A 21133-nucleotide genomic window follows, 5' to 3' on the forward strand; every position below is an offset into this window, starting at 1 on the left:
ATCCTTTAAACACTGAAAGGACAACAGATCAGATAGTTTAAGTAAGGAAAAAACCTTTAAACAAACATGGAACCAGTAATCTTGCTGCAATTACTTGCATAACTCCACTTACAGCAACAACCCCAAGTATTTTCCATCTGTGCCACAAATCAAAGAAGTTGTTTACTATCAAAAACTGGGTAAATAACGTCAGAGTAATTTCACTTGAAACACGGTCAATTTAGCTTAAAATAACTGCACATCTTCTAAATCAGGTGGGGTTTTTTCTTGGATATGAACATAAATAATGTAACAAGATCAGGCTGTAGCCCGTATATTTTTCTTATCTGTGATAAAATTACACTAATGAGCACCAATAGCTTCACTTTTTCAACCCAGTGGTGCATATTACTCAATCATTTGTACAGAAAGGGAGAATAACATGACTCACAACAGGCAGGGAAAGTCCTCTAAATACTTCACTGAGCCCTGTTGTTGGAAAACTACTTCATCCCATTTCTAATCCTTCATCTGACTCAGCTGCTGTTTTGTGAATTCTCTAATTCAATAGGAAACTATAACATCACTAGAGAGCTTAATACTGCAGCCTCTAGAAAGTCCTCCCTTGCAGTAACTACAACATTGTCCCGTATCTACACAGCGCCTTACACAAAGGGGGGGTTGCCTGCCCAAACCTCTATATTTACAGCTCTTGCTTTTCATCTGTATTTCAGCTGTGAGTTTCCGCATCCTTCCCCCTTTGGGATGTACTTGAACACCACCCTCAACTTATCACAGGATGAATAGGATCCCAGAAATATGAATTGCTTACATAGTGGTGGATACTTGATACTCACTCCAGAGAACAAGGTTACAGTGTTCTTTTGCTACTTACTCTTTCTGCTGAAGTACCAAAGACCTACAATAAAGGCATTATTGTGCCATGTTCTATACAAACCAGTACAGAGATAGGCCCAAAGACTAAGATTTAAAAAAAAAAAAAAACTGTAACAGGAGAATATTATTATGCCAAAGGCATGTACTTCTGTGTATGCCAATAAGTTGTAAGAATTCAGCAGTCTTGACTGGCCATCAACTGGAACAGCGAAAGGCAGACAAGTTTAGAAAGATAACTCTCTCCCTCTACATATACACACATAAATAAAAGAACTGTTAGACATTTTATGTAAGTATATAAATCATAATATAAATAGAACATAGTTATATAAAAACTAAATACTACAAATGTAAAATAATGAGTGTCTAAATACATATGTTGTTATAAACATATCTTCTTTGCTATTTTGGATACACACACAGTGTCATAAAGTAATCTGTAAATAATCCAACCTTAATTTTCATTGCAAATGTGACAGAAAAAATGTGAAGAATAAAAGGACATATTCAGGGAGCAGTACTCATGTATACGAGACTGGTCCTCCAGTAACATTCGTAATGGTAATCTTCCTGCCACAACTTTCCTGTCAGTTCAAAACTAACAACAGTTTCCCACCAGTGCCAACATCTTGGTTTACAAACAGAAATTACATTGGTTTAAACGCAGGTGTTGCACTAACTTATTTAGAGAAGCCACATCAATCTGACCATCAGTTTAAATCCACAGGGAAGAAGCCCAATCTGAAAAAAGATAGCTTTGAAGTTCCCTTTATGGCAGAAAAAAACTTTTAAAAATACAACAATTTCTTAAATATACAATAAATGTATTTGAAATACATGCAAAGAGGTTCAATAATGTATAGTAAAGCTAATTTTTTAAACTAATTTAAATGAAATAGTAAATACTACACAATACCTGTTTGTTGACAAAGCCTTATAGAAAGTGAGACCACTGAACTTCAAAGTACCACCCAGAAGCAGAGTTTCTGAATGTGATAAATAAATTCTTGGTGGCTGCAACCTCCTGCAATGCTTAAGAAAAGCAAGTGACTTCACTTCAGTCTATGGAGATTGAAGACTTATTTTGTTCACTTATAAAGGTGACAGAACAAAACTCAAAAATATTTGTTATCATCTTCAAACTGAAAATAAATTCTAAGTCCAAGGAAAGTCCCAACTTACCAGTCCTAAATATCCCAAAGTGATCAAAAATAAAGACAGGATTATGAAAGAAAAAAACCCAAACCTGTAAAAAGTCTGTTTAAATAATGAATTTCAAAAAGCTTTCAAAAGCTTTATGTTCTGATAAATTTACAGCTGTACTAGCAGCAAAAAAAAAAAGTCACAAGCTCTAAGAAGTTGCATCATTATGTCAATTGATTAAATAAAAAAATCCATCATCATAAAATGAGAATATTAAGAAAAGTAAGTTTCTACTAACATGCCTAAATTTCCTCCAAGGTCATCAGTTCTGTGCATGTCAAGTATTTGGGATTATATTTTATTACTACTAATGTAAACTCTGTATTTAGAGGAGCAGTTTAATTAAAGCATTGGTGAGAAAGTGGGTCATCTAACATCTGATTAGCCCCCTGGAGATGCCTCTCCTCACTTAGTTTAGAGGAAGCCTAAGATTACTACATTCCTTAAACTATAGTTCCACACACACTTCAAACAAGGGAAAAACAGCATTACCACTGGAAAGGACAGTTTCACCCACCAACCACTTATTCTCACCCCTGAGCTTCTCTCCCTGCGCTACAGCAGTACAACCATCCATGCAGCTATGTAGTAAACAGCTCGGGGAGCCCACCCAATTCAAATCAACCTCATGAAAGCTCCTACAATAAGGAAGAATGAAGGGATTCAGACAGGGAAAGGACACCACCCCCTCTATTGGCAAGGGCAACGTTTTAAGGGGGTCATGAAATTTTAAACACCCTCAGTTCAGCCTTGGCTCCTACAGGACAGACATTTCTAATGACACTCAACTTCACTCAAAGCTTTTCCACAAGTCCATACAAGTTTCTGCAACTTATTAAAACGCAGACTGAGAGGCCAGAGTTAAGTCAAAAAACTCCATTCAGCGCACTTACTGATAGTATCCCTCGAGTACTAACTGCACCACACTGAGGGGACAGCCAACAGATACAGCATTAACTAGCAGTATCTGAAGAAAAAGAAGAGAATTATGACAACATAGAAGAGTACTGTGAAGTGAAGCAAGAGAGTAAGCACTTCTCCTGAATGCTAGGTTCAGGGGCCAAACAACTCTGTATACATGCAATTTTCATACTTCCATCCTACCACTACAAACAGTTACTACACTATGACTTCTGATCCAAGTGCTCATGTGTCACTACAGTTGCACACAGTGGTAACTTCCCCTGGCAGATTCAAGAAAAAGACAGAGCAAACAAAAGAAATAACAACATTATCAATGAAGTGATTTTCATGGGGTCGTTAATATACAGTAGCTTGCTATTGTACATACCTTGTGGGTTTCGTTCTTTCCCAGATTGTTGAACTGCCGGGGCAGGGGGTAGGGTGAGGGGTACTAGCATTTGACTTATTTAAATATCTTAAACGTATCCCAAGCCTCCAAACTAACCTTTTCCAGATTTGCCTTATGGCTCTGTATCCCCCTATGTCCTACAATTATCATTCAGATCTTCAGTTTTTCATAAATAATTACTATTTGAAATTTTAGTAAAGACAACCTAGGAGACAATAGCTTCTTCTATTTCTCAACTCATTGTATTTATAAAGATTAGAAGATAATTGTGCTATGAAATCAGAAGAAAAATTGTTAAACACTTCACATACTGTATCTTCAAGCTTGTATTTTATAAATGGATTTTCAAGGTTCATGGTTCAAAAATAAAACAAAAACTTTACATGTAACATAATAATCCAACATCTTTTAGTTATTCATTATTATACTTCACTATAAAGGTATTTTAGCTTACTTCTAAGCTTTCCTTCCCCAGCATGCAGTTTTAAGTATGGATCAGAACTTAGCCTTTTTCCTTTCTCTCAGCTCACTGAAAAGAAAGGACTACAAAGCCTCTTAAGCTACATACATCAGCTTTATAATTATTTGCAACACTTTACCCCAAAATACACAAAATGCACAGCCACCTCACACTTTAAGCCACAAGAAAATGTCCATTTCCCAAAATGTATTTAATGAATCATAAAATCATTTAGGTTGGAAAAGGCCTTTGAGATCATCAAGTCCAACTGCTAACCCAGGACTGCCAAGTCCATCACTAAACCACATCCTTAAGTGCCACATCTACACACTTTTTTTAAACACCTCCACGGATGGTGATTCCACCACCTCCCTGGGAAGCCTGTTCTAATGCTTCAGTACTCTTTTAGTAAAGAAATGTTTCCTAATATCCCATATAAACCTCCCCTGGTGCACTTTGAGGCAATTTCCTATTGTCCTGTCGCTTGTTATCTGGGAGAAGAGACCTACCCCCACCTGCCTACAACCTCCTTTTAGGTAGTTGTAGAGTGGAATAAGATCCCTTCCCGAGTCTCCTCCAGACTAAAACAGTTTGAACTATGAACAACTTGACTTGGTCCTCAGTTCACTACAGATTCATTCTGGCTTACAAAGAGGGGGAAAAAATTGAGCCATCCTTAATTAAACAGACCTTTCTTAGCGTAGGAAGCTTTATAGAAGCCCAGAACATAACTTTTCCTCAGTTGCAAGCACAGGAATAACACTGCATACTTGCTAAAGTATTATATCTTTATTAAGGCGGGCCTTAACATTTGTTTTAATTCCCAAGTGTCTTGCTCATGAACAGAGAAACTGACAGCCAAAACTATTTCTTTACACACACCACAAGAACTTCAAAATAAAGGAAATTTTTATTTTTTTTTCCCTAGAAATCACAGAACCCAAGTTTCTCCATGAACACAAAACTAGAAAGCCAGCTGTAACAAGAGGTCAAGACAAATAACCAACCATCAAAGAGAAGCAACCTTTAATCACACCATTGTGGTCTTGATTTGACCTGGTGAAGCAAAAAGTTTCCCACCTCATTACCAGGCCACACTGATGATTTTCAAAAATAAAATTGCATAGCATCTCTCCAAACACAAAAAATGCACCTCTACCCTCAGTCAAAACTGTGAAGAAAACCTGAAGAGATGATACTGAAGCACGAGGAAGAGCAGGTTAACTTCCCAACTGCAAGCAGTGCTAATGTTTTAGGGCACGGGAAACAAAACTAAAAGCAGAAAGACAAAGCCAGGAAAGAATTATTTTGTACAATTTATTCTGCTATCAGAATAATAATAATAATAAAACAACTGGCACTGCACCCTATACATTTAAGGGGGGGGGGGGGGGGGTATGACAACATCAGCAGCTTGTTGCAACAGTAAGTACTAACAACTAGTTTAATTGTTTGCAAACTCTGTTCATTGCAGCAGCTCAAGTAAGTTCACTGCACTGACCATCCTTCAAAGGACAAAGAACAAGAAAACTCCCAAACATGAAGAGCACAGTTTATAATCTTAAGAATTTATCATGACACTACACATTTTCTGGCAGCTATGTCAGCAGCTGGAGAAAATGCAGGTGATTAAACCAACTCTGTCTGTGGTGTAACAGTCTAGGCAAGTTACATACAGCCAGGATTTCTCTGACAAGTTATCTTTAAATACAAAATAAATCAAAATCAATCTAAGTTAACTAACATGTATACTTTTACCCACCCTTTAAGCATGAGACCTCACCATCCTATGGGGCACACAACAATGAAGTATAATTTGAAATACACATTTGTCTTATCCTTATTATTTATGAAAACAGACATTTATAAAGGCATTCCGCAGAAATAAAAGCCTCAATAGAGACTGCCTCAGTTTTAACACGTTTTCAGATTCTTTTTATTGCCCAACAACTAAAAACAACTACCACAAACAGTGGACTTTGCAATTCTGTCAATACTGGATCTTCCCCAATATTGGGGAAGTACAACAGGATCCAAGCTACTTATCTACACACCTGATAAGTATTACAAGTTATACAACAGTAGTTCACCCATTCACTTTCTAAAAAAATTTAACTGATCATTTGCTTAAAAATAAGCTTGTCTGCGCTTTTTTAAGCTAGTGAATAAGCCTGCCAAAACCCCTCAAATTGATATGAACTGCCTGTGAATAAATTTAGGACAGATATTAGGAGGATTTAATCATTTTAGGACTCCAATCCTAGAACAGGCCTTCACAAACAGCAATGGAAATATACATTGCATCAAGCATATCACAAGAAAATAGCAAGTAGGATTCTATAATGTAGCCTGCACATAACAGCATTCTAGATTTTTTAACCAAGAAGTTATTAGCCTTCTTAAGTCTGATGTTCCCACATTTTAGATGATCTTTTTAGATAGATTTTTCGGTTTAAATTACACTAGGTGATGCACAAGGTCAGAATACTAGAGACACCCATCACTTTCAACACACCTAGCTATTTTAGGTCCCCACTGATTTTGTGGATAAACTTACATGTACAGAAGTATGCAAATAAATGCATCTTTCTAAGATGAGAAATGCCTCCTAGACTGATGTATTTAGAAGACAGAAGCCTAAAACCATGCAGACCATGCCTATAGTTCAAGCTTCCCTGAAGTAAACCATAAACTTAAGAAATCCCACACGAGCTGAACATACATCTCATCTTCTCTAAACCGTATTTTCAAAAAAAAGTGGCATTGTCTGTTGTGCTTTTGCAGCCCATCACTTCACACAGACTTAAGCATCTAAGCGATCACAAGAATGTGGTGGTCTGCAAAGAAGAGACTGCATTTTGAATAATGTAACTATTAACCACCACAAAAAGTATTGCCAAAGCATTATCTTTCATTTAAATAAAGGTCTTCATTATTTCTAATATAAAGATAAACTCTGCACTCTGGAATTACGTCAGAATCTCACCAAAACCAATGGTGTTTTGTTCAAGTCATGACAGTATTTGTGTACTCAAACCAACAACATCACAGCAGCACCTTGGTGAGTCACATTTAACACAGCAACTATGATTAAAAAGGCAAAAAACCTGAATTATTTGTTATGTTTAAGACTATACATAAGGTAATGACAGCACATAAGACTGTCTATAAAACAAATGAAAATGAATATAGCAGCATTTGACAAATCAGGATATTCAGGTACTTGAATAACTGCCTGTTGAGTTGTCATCTATGCAATACAGTATATAATTTAAACGTCAGAAAGTAAACAAGTGTGAACACCACTATTAAAGAGGAAAAAAGAACTATTTTAGTATTTTTATAGAATTATATTTACACTAAGCATGAACCTTAGAGTTCAGCAATTCTCTCAGTCCTTTTTTTGGTGTAGTTTTTCCTTTGCTGGCATTTCCCTCATATACTTTTTTTCTTCCAGATGTCAAGAACAGCCATTTTTCATTTACTTGACAAGAAATTCAACCAACAATTTTCTTTACTAATTTCCTCCAAGAAAGTCAAATGGTCTTATTTTACTAACATAGGATATAATTATCCTATGAATTATATGCTCGTTCTTCAACAGATTCAGTACTTGTGTTGAAACTATGCTACACTGCAAGTACAGTTCCTGTGCATATGAAGTTATATACTTATTTCTGTATGATGTAAGGCTAGGCAATGTTGCTGCCAAGAATTACATTAAAAAGCCTCACATCCACAAAACTTATGAAAGACCTTTAAATACTCAAAACAGTTTGCTAGAAAGATATTATCTTACCCATCAGATATAGGCTAAAACAAAACTTCTGGCGTCTTTCATCTGTTTTTTCCACCAAAACAGATCTTAAGCCCCAGTTTTCTATGGCTCAGATCTTTCCATCACATGCCAAAATTCCTTTGGGATCAGACCTCTATACTGGAATATGAGTAATATATTTATTTTTCCCTATAAAATGAAGTCCATTCATTTTATGTTGGATTTTTACCAGGTATTTAAATTTGTTGGATGGTCACATATTTTGGAACTCTTAGTAAACCCAAGACATTTTCCGCTCAGAGTTACATGTTTTATTTATACTGAAAAAGACAAACTTCAGCTTGTTACAGAATTCACCTTCTTGGAAATGACAACAGACTAGCAACACAGAAGTCGTACAGAACACACATTGATCAAAAATTTGCAGATTAAGAACACCATCTGCCAAATCTCAGGTTTATTTTGTCATTTTTAAAGGACTAAAGAGACAAAACTCAATATGAATGTTTTTAAAGGAAAAAACACCTTCCAAAACCCACTAAAGAAGGACATTTCTTCTAAGCTGCAAACTGAAGGTTTCTTTTTTCCCTTAAAGAAAGAAATCTACTTACTCATGACTGGAAACTTCTTTGCATATAATCCAAGACAGGTCTTGAAGCAAGGTATCTTGTTGGAGAAGGTTTCTCAGAGGTATACATGTCCTGATGAAGATAAAAAATAAAGAAACAAGTAATTTTTTCCAACTTCAAATAACCAGAATAAATGTTTATAAACTGTCTTTCCTACTATCTTTTCATCCTCCTTGTTAGAAAAAGGAACATGAAGATGTATTTTTTATGAATGCAGAAATTTACTGCTTAAGGATCTATTCTGAATTTTATCAACTCAAAAATCTGTGTTTTCTTCTAACAGTCATATTAAAAACTTGTGTGCATATACTAGTTCAAAAAATATAACTGGATCCAAAAGATAAGAAATGTTCTTAAGTACAAGACTACAGTATAGATATAGTAAATGAAAATACCGTCAAAATAGTATTTTCCTTCAGCAACCTCAGCTAGCAAGAAGATGCACTACAAACATAATCTTCAAAACCCAAGAAATACAAACAAGTTTACTAAATAAGTCTGGGTTGGCATTAGCACCCAACACTTCCTCCTCAGAAATAAAATCTGAAAAAGTTGCCATTTCTAGCAACTGTAACCATCACATCAGTCAATTCATAATCAAAATGAAAAAAAGATACCCAAGTAGGGCAGATATGGATTCACTAACAATACACCTGGCTCTCCTCAAAGCACAATACAGAGGACTAAATCTCCAACAGTGACAGCAGAGTAGGTACATTTTGGAAAACTTACTACATAATCTCTATCCTGCTGCTAAAATCAAGTTTATATAACTCTGACAGAACAGTTAAATGAAAGTAAATACACCTCACAGCTGAGATGAAAAGAAAAAAACAAACATGTCTATTAAGCTATAAAGAGTTTTCCTCTAATACCTGCACAAATAGAATTTCTGTGAATTAAGGAATATTAGGCAATTTAGGTCCTCTCTTCAGCACCAATTAGAACTTGCTGAACCTGACCACCTGTGCTAATCCAGCCAGATAGTATCTTGTGCTGACTCGGATTTCAAGCCTCAACTCTCCTGATCTCTTAATGTTTTTTTTAAAAATGTAAATAAATACAAAAAGACAAAAGAAGAGATCAAACTTTATCTCAAGTGTGACTTCGCATAACATTTATAGAATTATAGCATGTGGCAAAGTAGTAGAGAAACTATCACAGGACTGAAGTCACATCACAAGGCGGCTCCTGTATCGATTGCTAAACCCAGTTTTTAAAAAAAATAAACAAACCAAAACCACAACAAACAACCCCCCCAAAAAAACCACCATAAAACAGCCAAACAAACAAAAAAAAAAAACCCCACAGACCACAAAAAAATCCAACTGCCAAAAGGAAGCCTTCAGTAATGATGCAGACTGAAAATTACAACCAGTTTCTTTTGCATTGAAAAGTAATGTAAGGAAGAGGCTTCAAAGGGGAATAAAATGGTATCATGCTGAAAAAATATGTATGCAAACATTGTAAAAAACCCACAGATGAACACAAAGCCATGAGATGGTGCCATCACTGAAGAAAAACAGTTTGAATTGCAGGTCCTGTCAATTCTCTGTGAATGGCTGCTAAATTAAATAGTTAAGCTCACACAGACTAATCAAAAAATACCGTCTGGTTAAAAAGACTACACTTCTAATGATACATATCAGCTTCCTTTTGATTCCTGATGTCAAAATTAGCAAATATAACTTCTACGACATTATTTACTGGACCAATTACAGCTATTATGTTAGGAACATACGAGTCATACAGACAGCCCTCAAACCAGGTTCAAAGCACTTTTGACCAGAGCTCCATACTACCTTTGGGCCCAAATTGTTCTTCAATCTTATGGACAGTCAACTGGAAGACTGAAGTTTCCCATTCAACTTGATTCTCCAAAGGTATAGTCTCACCTTAGTTTTGTAAACAAGACTAACAATACTTTGCCTCAGAGACATCATGTTACATGACATTTTATTGTGTGTATGTACAGGAAAAGGCTGTTCACTAGGAAAAAACAAAACACCAGTTCTGAAAACCACTTAAGGCTAATAATAGCATAATTATGCACCATATCGTTTATGAAAATCTAGTCACGTAACACTAAGGAAACAAGTAGGGGACAATGTAGCAGCTATATACTACCTAAAAACGTGTCACAACCATGACAAGTGAATGTTTCACTACACTACAGCAACATGAACTCCAACTTCCAGCTATAAAATGTTACTCCTGTCTTGCCACACCTTTGACTAGATATTTTGCTTAGCTATTGCTAGTAACTCTTTACTAGCCAATACAGACTTCTGGTTAAATTCTGTTTTTTGTACTCTGAAATAATGCTGCATATGTGCTTCATAAAGTTTCCCTTGTTCACAATGTTATCATTTTGCAGAAGACCATTTACTTGAAGTTTACTTATTTGAAAGTGCTTAACTCCCTAAAAAAGGAAAGCTTCATCTTTTATCTGTAATTTTGAGTATAGCAATAGCCAGCAGCATCGGAAAATCAGGAAAAGCCAACACTGCCAAATATCAGAAAGTCTGCTCTTCCTGTTGCATTACAATATTGACACTTTTCTTAAGGATATGTGTTAGAAACTAAATTGTTATTGCTTGGTGCTCTCAGCCAACAACCTGATTTATTTCAGTGCTTGTAGGGTTCTCTCTTGCACAGAAACACTACCAACTATTACACAACAGAGAAAGAAAGACTATTACTTGTTAAGTGTCTTGCTGAAAGATACCGTCTCGGAAAACTTTTTATTCAAAGTAGTACTTGACAGCCTTTATGCTTTCCCTTGCAATTAGCGAGGCTATAAAAAAAAAACCCACACACATACCTTTGCTCCTTCTCTTTTCCTGAAGAGCTAACCCTTGTATTCCATCCAGTATTTCCTCTACTAACACACACCTACTAGTCCCTGGTGGTTTCACCTTCAGTAATTGTGAAACTATTAGCATTTCAATTTAGATTTGAAAGAAATACCTGAAGTGAGAGAAGCTCTTTAGAACTTCAAATTCAAGCACACTAATAATACATTCAACTATCTGCTTCCACACCCAGATCCAGGTCTCTTTTTTTACCCAATACTCTGTTTCAGGATAATTAATATGAGCCAGATTGCACGAGAATTGCAACATACTATAAGTCTATGCACTATGACTCTACTCAAAGAAAAAATACTTTCCTTTAAGTTGGCAATTAAAGATTCAGGTCTAGCCTGTGTGTATGCTATTGTACTACCTGTTTAACTTAGATGCCAAGGAGTTAACACAAAGACTTTATACCCCCAATTCCCAAAAACCAGAAATCACAGGAACAGCATCCAACTGCACTGTTTAAACACACACACACAGACAAAATAGCCAGAGAGCCTGCCTGGCACAAATGAGTATTTCCTTGTCATTTACTTTCTTCTTTAAACCAAAATGTTATGCCCTCTCAAAGAAAACAGAGATTTCAGAAGCACATGTTTGAAACTTTTATAGATAGCTGGCTGGCAAAACATTAAGTCTGAAATTGCTGGTTTCCATGCTGTATAATCAGAGGGCGAAAGAACAGCTGGTTAAAAGGCAGTTCTACTAAATACTTATTTTTCACTGCATCCAAGTTGAATTAACTTCAAAGTTGTATCAGTAACAAAAAAACTGAATCAAAGTTGTAATCAGTAACAACAGAAGTTAAGAAGCAAAACTAAGGTACTTAAAAGCACAGCTATTAAGAAGAACATAATAAAAATTCCTGATATAGCATCAAGCTTCTGAGTGTCCCAGCTCAGTAAAATGCCCGTCAGCGCACACGTCAAATTCACAACAAAATAAAAACTATTACTGTTTAAGAACGTACACAAAATCATTGACTGGCCTCAGAAGAGGAAATACAAGTACAAATGAAACAAGCACAACGACACACCCTCCTTTGTTCATAGCAGGAGTATTTACACTACAAAGCGTTGAAGCAAATTGCTTTTAGTTTCAGGCGCTGCTGATTGGCCGTCGTATGTAATATACACATGCCTAGCACAGTCTGAGTTTCGACTGTCACACAGCAGCTCTAGATCGTAGGGTCCAGCTACATAAACCATAGAGAACAATTATTTAATACAATTATTCTAATTGAACGGATCGTCCACAAAATGCATTTGTTGTGAACAAGGCAGATGCGCATTCGCTTCACTCCACTGCAATTCACTGAAAGCTAAAAACTAGCTACACTCCGAGCCAGCTTGCTGTGCAGCTGCCTCCTCCAAACAGAAAACAGCACAAAGAAAGTTATTCTCAAGTGTAGGCAGGCAAACGACTGGTACAGGATTTTGGAGACAGTGTTTTAAGTCACCACTTGACTCTCGTTCAGCTGGCAGTTCAATGGCTTCGGTGCTTTCCTACAGGCGGCCGTCCACACCACAGAAAGAACCCGAAACATCTGATAACCGGCCCTTTTGCTGACAGTCCCAGCAGAGACCAAGGACTCGGGGAGGGTTATGGAGACTAAAGCCTGTTGGCAGCGCTGCCTGCGGGAAGCAGGCAAGGCTGTGGACCCTTCTGTACCACTCCATGACCCTCAGCCTGGCACTTTTCACCACATACCTGTAGTGTTACAAAAAGCTGAGGAGGGAGCAGGTACAGAAAGCAGGAGGGCCAGAAAGCCACATTAAAACAGGGTTCAGCCATCCAAACCCTCCCTGCTGCCGACACGGGTGCAGCCTCCCATCCAGAAAAAAAAGGGGGGCCCTCATAAAGGCCCCGAGGGGAATCCGACACACACACACCCCCAGCCACGCACCCCCTCCCCAGTCTCCCCTGCCTCTGCCCCATTCTGACTGCGGAGACCAAGCCCACCACAGCCCCTCACTCTCCTGAGGGAACCGGACGACTTGGGGGGAGGGGGATCCCCCCCCACCGCCGCCACACCTTACTCAAGCCTTACAATGGGACCCAGGGGCACCTCCAGCAGGGCCTCCCTCGGGCTCCCCCAGCACACGCGGCTCAGCTGCCCCCGCACGGCACCGGCCCCCCAGAGCTCTCCGCACGCTGCTGCCTTCGCCTCCCCCCGCTCCAGGAGAAATAGTAGGGACCCTCCAAACACACACCCCCCTCCGCTGGAAATGGAACAGTCTGAAGCACCCCAGTACCCTTCGGGAGCCGGCTCCCGCCTCTTCCACCTCCCCAGCCCCGCGGGTGGTGCGCGCAGCCCGAGCTCCCCCCCAGGGGAGGATGGTATTGCCCGCCTCCCCTCAGCGCGCTAGGAACCGTGTCCCACGCCGCCTGCTTCAATGGGCAGGGCCGGCGCGGCATCTCCCCACACGCCCCACCCGCGCCCCGGGAATGGAAGGGTCCAGCCGGCCACCTCGTCGCGGGGGGCCGCACAGTGGCCGGCCGCCCCGGCTCGCCCTTACCTTTGCTCAGCTTCCTCCTCCTTCCGGGGCCTCCGTCCGCCTCCTCCCCAGCGGCACTGCCCTGCTTGCTGCCCCGGGACCGGCGGCCTCCAACCAGGAAGTGCCCCGGTGTGACACCAGCGGCCGGCGCTATGGAAACCGTGCCCGCCCCCGCCCCTCCCGCGCCGGCGCCGTCCCACAGGGCTGACCCGCCGCCGCCGCCATCTTGCCCTCACAACGAGGCGCGGAGGTGTCCGGCCCCGGCGTGCTCCCTGCAACCGCCGGCGCCATCTTGGGCCAGTAACGAGGCCTCGCCGGCGGCGGGCGGCCCGCTGCCCGGGCGGCGCGGGGAGCCGTTCCTTGCTGAGGCCGGAGCTGCTCTGGCAGCCCAGCGAGGCTTGTGTGTTCGGCCCCAGGGCCAAGCCCTGCGCCCACCAACACCCAGCTTGGGCATCTGCACAGCCAGTCACCTGGGAGCCGCTGGTGGAACCCAGGCGTCAGCGCTGAGGCACCTGGCAGGAGCAGGCATCCTGTGGGGAAAGTTAAAAAAAAAGGTGGGGTGACAGACACAAAACAGGCCTTGTGCTACTCAGATTTGTCTTGGCCATTAGGCTGTGCTGCATGAGCTAGCAAGCCCCTCGTTCTGAAAACCCAGGTCTGCGTTTTTGGTTTTCTCTGGCAAACCACCAGCACTGGAAATGGGAGGGTTGAAGTACAGCTTTACGGGTGAACTTGTCAGGCTTGTGTGTGAAAATGCATACGCTGGGATAGGCAGCGTGGCTCATTCCAGCTCTGGGCTTTGTGTACACATCACAAGAGGGATGACTTTGATCCCAGCCCTACCTCTTCCTTAAGCAGAGTGCTCCCACTCCCTGTGTGCAAATTACTTGCGCATACACATTCCTGTGCTTTGCATGGGGCAGTCAACCACGTTGGAAACAAGATGGGAAGGGAGGAAGCTTAGAAATGCGCCAAACAGCTGCTTGAGACTATTAGACATCTCAAATGGCACAGCACTGTCGACCATAAGGAGTGACTTTTGTTTAAAAAGAAAACTGGTGATTAAGAGGGAATTTGGAGTAGTAATACAATATGATGTTACATTAGAAGCAAGATTAAAAAGTAGTTAAAATGTGCTACCAAAAGACATCCAATAATGATATAAAAAGAGAGCAATGCTCAGAAAATGTTTTGAGTGTTTTAAACAATCCTGTGTTTGTGTAATAATTGTATTTAAATACTTCCTATTCAAATAGTAACCAAGTAATTTAGCATAATCTACTAAAGACAAACTCTTTATAGTCGTTCCAGACAACTTGCACTATGAGTTGTAGGGCCCTCGACTTCTGATACTCGTTTTTACCAAATCTTGTAATACAAGGACATGTTGTGACAATTTGTGGAAAGCACGGCTCCATTATTCCAGGGTAGATTAAATGAGTTGAATAACGATTGACTAGTTAGCCAGAGATCAGTAAATCTTCTCCACAGATATCTCCATTTTTAATAGGCTTTCAGTCCTTGGAGTTCTCTCTCATTTTAGATGAAAAACAGCCTGAATAGTCTTACTTCTGGAAAAAACTGGAAATATCAACCCTGGCCCAGGAAATACCCATGCCAGCACATCTTACTGTCTCTGAGAATCTGGGAAATCTACATAGCCATGTATGAGCATGGTTGCATATGACATTAATTTCCTGTAGGAGAAAATGGCTCAAGGCAGTAAGACATAGAAGCTCAGATCACTTTTTGTCTAAATGTTTCCTCTCCTTGTGCAGAGGAAGCCTAACAGAAAACAGAAATTATTTATTGCTTTGCAATACATTTCAGAAAGTAATTGTGATTAACTAGACTGTCAGTATCTCATAAATCCTAAGAGGCATACTGTGGTTGGATCTGACTCCCTCCAATTTCAAGTCTTAATTGCCTTTTTAAAAATTTTAGATGGTGTTGGAATATAAAATCATACTTAACTTTCTTCCAGCTAGGGATTTGTTTCCTCCCAAAATGGCTAATTAGTTAGATAAATGTCTTCCACAGGGAGGTCTCTATGTCATCTGAACCATCTCGTCTCTATTTCATACATTCCCAAATTATATATCATACTTTTTGTTTCCCCATATGCTCATTGTTTCCTGTTGCACTACTATAACTGGGATGTGGAACAGTTCTAAAATCACAGCTTTTCAAGTGGCTGACAGTGATATCATACTTGTTTTATCGCTACTCCCACATAGAAATCCTGCAATATCATTTCTACCAACACTTCATTTTTTATTACAGCTCTTAGTCTGAGAAAGTATATGCAGTCATTGTTATTTATAATGCTTAAAGATCTCTGTGACATTGCAAGAACATAGGAGAGACATTGCCTTTGTCTCTGCTGTCTTTGCAGGAGCGTGCCCGGGGAAGCAGGCAAATCTCAGCATGGTTTTCCCGAGTCTGACCAGTGTTATGTCTACACTGCCCTCAAAACTAGTCCTTTATGTAGCCTGCCAACTGACCCCATACTGCTTGGCTTCATGCAGTTCCCAGTGGGCCAATTTATCTTCCACATCATGTAGGTAGGACCAGCCATGTGGTTTAGACGGTACAAAACTTGCCTGTGTCAGGTCCATCTGCTCTATAGACAGAAAAGCTGCAGTTTGCACGCTGAGTGTGGGCTTGGACGAGAGATATGTAAGGCATGTTTGGATTTCAGTTGGGCCTCGCATTTATGATACAACCTAGACCTTTTCATTAAATTGCATTCTGAACTGGTAATACCTGTTAACATTAGGGAACGTTCAGTGCTTACCTCAGAAGTTGACCTGGTCTGTGTTTAAGTACAGGTGTTGCAGCCACTGACAGCTCTGGCTGGAGCCATAGAAGTGAAGATGCTGAACACCTTGCAAACTAACGCTTCATCTTGTCAGGCCTGCGCTTGGGTTATATACCACATCAAGATACTGAGCACTCATCATGGCCACTGACAGTATTTAGCAGCAATATTACAAAGCCAGAGTGAAAGGAACAGAGCATTAACATTCCCTTTTAAAGTATCCTATTCCCTGTAACACTGCAATCCTTCCTCCTGGACTTCAAAAGAATACAAGAATTCATATTGCAAAAATTTTATGAGATTTTCATCAGCAGTTTTTTCTCAATATGCTTTGCCCTGTGGTTTGATTGTTTTTTGTGGTTGTTTGTGTTTTGTTTTGGGTGGTTTTTTATTTTGTAGCTATGAAGCTTACGAAACCCATTGTCTTCAATAAAACAGCATTTTAAAAAATTAAGCAGAACACAAAGCATATATGCAAAATTATATGAGCTAACTGCAACATCTCATCTTTCTGTCTTCAAGTTCTGTTTACAGTCTGCCCTTACTGTATAGATGGGCTTCCTAGCTGCAACAGTCCTGAGACTGGAGTCTTGCAATGGGACATGGAGATGATTTTTACAAGATTCCTTCTTGAGCTTCCTTCTTCCTTCCCAGGCTTCTCAAGTCTTCAGAGTACACTTAGCTCTGCGGGGCTGTATGCATACAGGTGCATGTGTCTTTTGTGTCGACTACCTCAACAAGTCATTGATAGGCCTGTAATCCTTGGCAGGGCAAGGTTTCATAATGACGGCAGCTTTGAAAATCAAACCCCAGGCTTTGGATTGGCAATTGTAGATTGGAAGTCCATGAAAGTATTGGAGCATTTTGCTGTGGTGGCCTGTCCCTATGGCAGCTCATTGGGCAAAACATATAAATTCACACAAGGACACAGCTGCAGCCCTGAAGAGCTTGACTTTGACTTTACAAAATTATGCATTCTGTGAACTGAGAGGACAGCAGTTTGTAGAATTTTGTTGGTCCTAAAATAATTCTAAAAACTGTCTTTGGACTGTTCCTTTTCAAATTGTGTTAGTGCTATAGATTTGGCTTAGCTTCTGTGGTGTGTAGGATTTCAGCATATTTTCTGTGGCATATGGCATTTCCACTCCTGCTTGCAGATTGTTTTTAAGACACACGAGCTAATGCTTTTTTTCCTGTGTCGCTCAAACCATTTATGCACAGGCATGTATCCCAAGAGTGAGTGGCTCAGAGGATCCTGCAGGTATCTGAACAAATACAAGCCTGTCAATTAGTCTTAAATTCAAACAATTGCCTCTTCAGCCTCTGAGGTTTGTCACTGTTAAAACCTACTCTAATCATTACCAAGAATATCAGTCAAAATATCTGATTTGATATGAAGTGTTTATAGCATTATGGACAATAGGTGGCAGATGGCTATTCTTTCCAGTATTGTGAAGTACATTAACGTTGTATAAGATTAAATGTACTCAGCTGCAATACCACCTGCTGGTTTTGCTTTTTCCCCAAAATGAAAGTCATGGGTGACTGTTTCAGGTGTTACTTTCAGTCCGCCACTTGCCTGATCATGTCATAGATATTTCCAGGAGCTTAGCATCAGCCAGTTGTGCAGAACTGATGATGTAGGCAGAGGTTTGCCTGTGCATGCATGGCAGCATCAGCAGAAGGGATATTAACAGCAGGGATGGGAGCGGGGCTCTGAGCAGGAGGGTTTGCCCTTTGCTTCGTTGTTGGCTGCTGATGCATTTTTTCTGGCTGCCTAAATGACTGTTTTCCTTTTGGTTCTGATTGTTCCCTTGCCCTCATTCCGGTCCCATTGTCTGTAGGCTCCCTTGGTTTGCTGAGGCTCATGTTTCACTGAATCGGGCCTCTCTTCCTGCTTTTGGTGCCTCCTGCCATGGGAATGAGATTTAAATGTATGCAGCACTTGCTGTCACTGCCTGATGAAAGGGGCTATTTCTGTCCTTTCTGTCAAGACATATTTTCTTCATCTCCTTCCTTTTTTACAAAATTTTCTGTCTCCTCTAGCATTTTCTTGCCCTTTTCCATTCGCCTTCTCCTGTTTTATTCCTTCCATTATTTCAATATTCTCTCATTTTTCTCTTTCTCCTTTTAAATGCTGATACAGCTTTCAGTATTCTTTTATCTATGAAAAGTGCACATAGAACAAAGTTTAATATACTCATTCAGTACAATACAACTTTCTAAAATGCCTCCTTAATACTAAGTAGCTTTTCAGTAAACTGAGAAACACCACAATACCAACAAGGTGTCACTACCTGTACATCCCATGTCATGTAACTTCCTGGAGATCCCTTTCTGTGTTGACTAGATAGATAATGCAGCATGGCTGTGCATAGAAAATGCAAAAGTTAGGAAGCCCGACTGAAGAAGGCACAAGTGGCTGTATCAAAACTGAAGCATGCGATGGGTTTAAAACATTAAATATGGGGTGTTTTCCTGAATCTGAATTTTAGATTCTTGTTGGCTGGATTTCATCCTGCTCCCACAGCAGAAGAAGGGATTTGATGGAAGAGAGGGGAATTTTGGTTATAACCAAATCATACAGCTTTCAAATCAAGGAAAAATAGAACAGAGAACAGAGAAAGAAAAGGAACAAATAAAAGGACGGGAGATTAAGTCTTATTGGCAATGATGCACAACAAAACAAAACATTAGCTTCATTTTTTGTGTGCCTTGGTGTGGTTTTCCAGGACAGTAGTTGGAAGATACATTATTTTAAACTCTACAGGTCTGATGTAGAGTTACAGTATGACAAGGAACCTGGAATCTCATGACAGTATTTTATAGAGTCAGTTTTCAGAGCACAGTCACTATTAGATAAAAATTATTAACACTCACCTGTAGCCACCAGAATGTCAGAAGTAACTCAAAGTTAACAGGAACAGAATAATTTCTTGGATACCAACAAATTTTGAAACCTCAAAGGGATACATTTTCATGAAGTTACAAGCAAATGAAAACAGTACCATATAATAAAACATGTAGATGCTATATGCTGTAACTGTATCCTGCAAAAGGTGTAATTGCTTGTCTAATGCACTGCAAAAGTTAAATCTTTGTGACCTTTTCCATTTGCTGCTGAAACAACCAGACAGAGAAGTATAAATGACCAATGGAGAAGAAATAATTCAGTTCATTCAGGTAAAGCTCCTTGTGGAACATCAAAATAATTTTTTCCAACAGTGTGGTATTTAGAGTGTTTTCCTGGCTCTAATTCATGTAGAATTTATATAGCACAACATGAAATGGGGGATGTGAATTGGGCTTTTAAGCGCATTCTTCCTCCTCTGCCTTGAGCCATCTGTGTTCAGTCAGCCTCCTGTTCAGGGTACAGCAGCGTGAAGGTTTCCTGTGAAGCCTTAACTGCAGAAGTAGCTTGCCAGGGAAATAGGAGTCCTCTCTGTTTATCTTTGCCCTAACCAAGCCCATATGGCAACCGTAGAGTGAAACAAGCCACCTAGAGTGTGGCCAAGCTCTCTCAAGCTCTTTCACACCACTAAGCAACTGAGTTCATTTCCCAGGGTAGGGCCGTCGCACAACTGGCAGTCAGACTGCCAAAATGTGGGGACTGTGGGGTAATTCACATTCCTGGCTGATGGAAAAGATGTGCTCACAGATACTGCTGAGACTGGTGTTTACACCAGGTCTTACTAGGAACCAGTTAACCAATTTCATCCTGTAAGGATGCCAGGGTGCCCTATAGACAGCCACCATCGTTAATAAGTGCACCTCCCACCTCTGGCAAACAAAGCCAGCTTTAGGCTGTAAAGCAGTATGAACATTTGGCAGATACCTCTGAGTGTAAACAGGCTTTATCCTGTCACAAAATTTTTATGCAAGGAAGAGCTTTCTGAAAGGTAAGGCACCAACTACCAAATAACAGGTTATTTTCCTCAAAGTTTCCTTATGATCCGATAATTTACTACCACATCTGCAGTTTTTTCTCCTTTCCTAACCTCAAAATAATAAGCAGGATTCAATCTGACCACACTTCAGATCGATTAACATCATGAAAGGTGGATTTTCTTAAATACTGGGTTGAGGGGAAAGTGAATTTGTGCAAGGACACACATACCTTGAGATATATGAGCCAATCGGCTTAAAATGTTGTTTTGCCCTGACCTGACAAGGATTGCTGTCTCTGGCAACACATAATCTCTTCTAATATACTACCAGGAAGGTGATGGCTGTTCGAAAGTGCTTCTAAATTGCAGTGTATCTTGAAGGCTGACACCTTAATAGAAACTATGCTATATCTTTGGGAACCCTGTTATGAGCAGGTTTTAATAAGGGTTTGTGTTGATTCAGGAGAGAAATGGATAAGGAAAGACTCTGAATCATCTTGTTATAGGTTTTGTGCTGAAGTTTAAAAAATGGTGTGTCGAGGATTTTAAAGCGGACGCTGCCAATGGAGATACCTATTTCACTTGATAAAGTCATGATCCTTTGTCCTGCACATCAGGATGTTTTCCTAAGAGTGTGCTGCTCTGATCCATCACTGTCAGCACGATTTAAAGTTGTGCATTTAAGACTCAAGTAAGCTTCTTTGCAAACACTCTTATGAATAGGATCAAAATGGGAAGAGATTACATGTAATCTAATTATGTTAGGTTCCATTTGAAATCCTTCAGTCTAAAAATTAAAAGAATACGA

At 39.9% G+C, this 21133-nt stretch overlaps 1 protein-coding gene across 4 annotated transcripts in view; it reads right to left on the reverse strand.

Moving 5' to 3' along the window:
* Positions 1 to 13771, reverse strand: part of USP6NL (USP6 N-terminal like) — a 130925-nt gene extending 117154 nt beyond the window's left edge. For 2 of the 4 annotated variants that reach the window (XM_040595096.1, XM_040595093.1), the window contains exons 1-2: positions 13639 to 13771; positions 8241 to 8330 (exon numbers count right to left, since the gene is read on the reverse strand). In XM_040595096.1, the coding sequence (XP_040451030.1) occupies positions 8241 to 8244 (4 nt within the window). In that variant the 5' untranslated portion in view covers positions 8245 to 8330; positions 13639 to 13771. Of the gene's footprint in view, positions 1 to 8240; positions 13142 to 13169; positions 13266 to 13638 lie in introns of those variants that run through there. The other 2 variants (XM_040595095.1, XM_040595094.1) reach the window with 2 other exon arrangements.
* Between the last annotated feature and the right edge of the window lie 7362 nt (positions 13772 to 21133).

The sequence above is a fragment of the Falco naumanni genome, chromosome 5 (genome assembly GCF_017639655.2).
Source record: "Falco naumanni isolate bFalNau1 chromosome 5, bFalNau1.pat, whole genome shotgun sequence".
NCBI lineage: Eukaryota > Metazoa > Chordata > Aves > Falconiformes > Falconidae > Falco > Falco naumanni.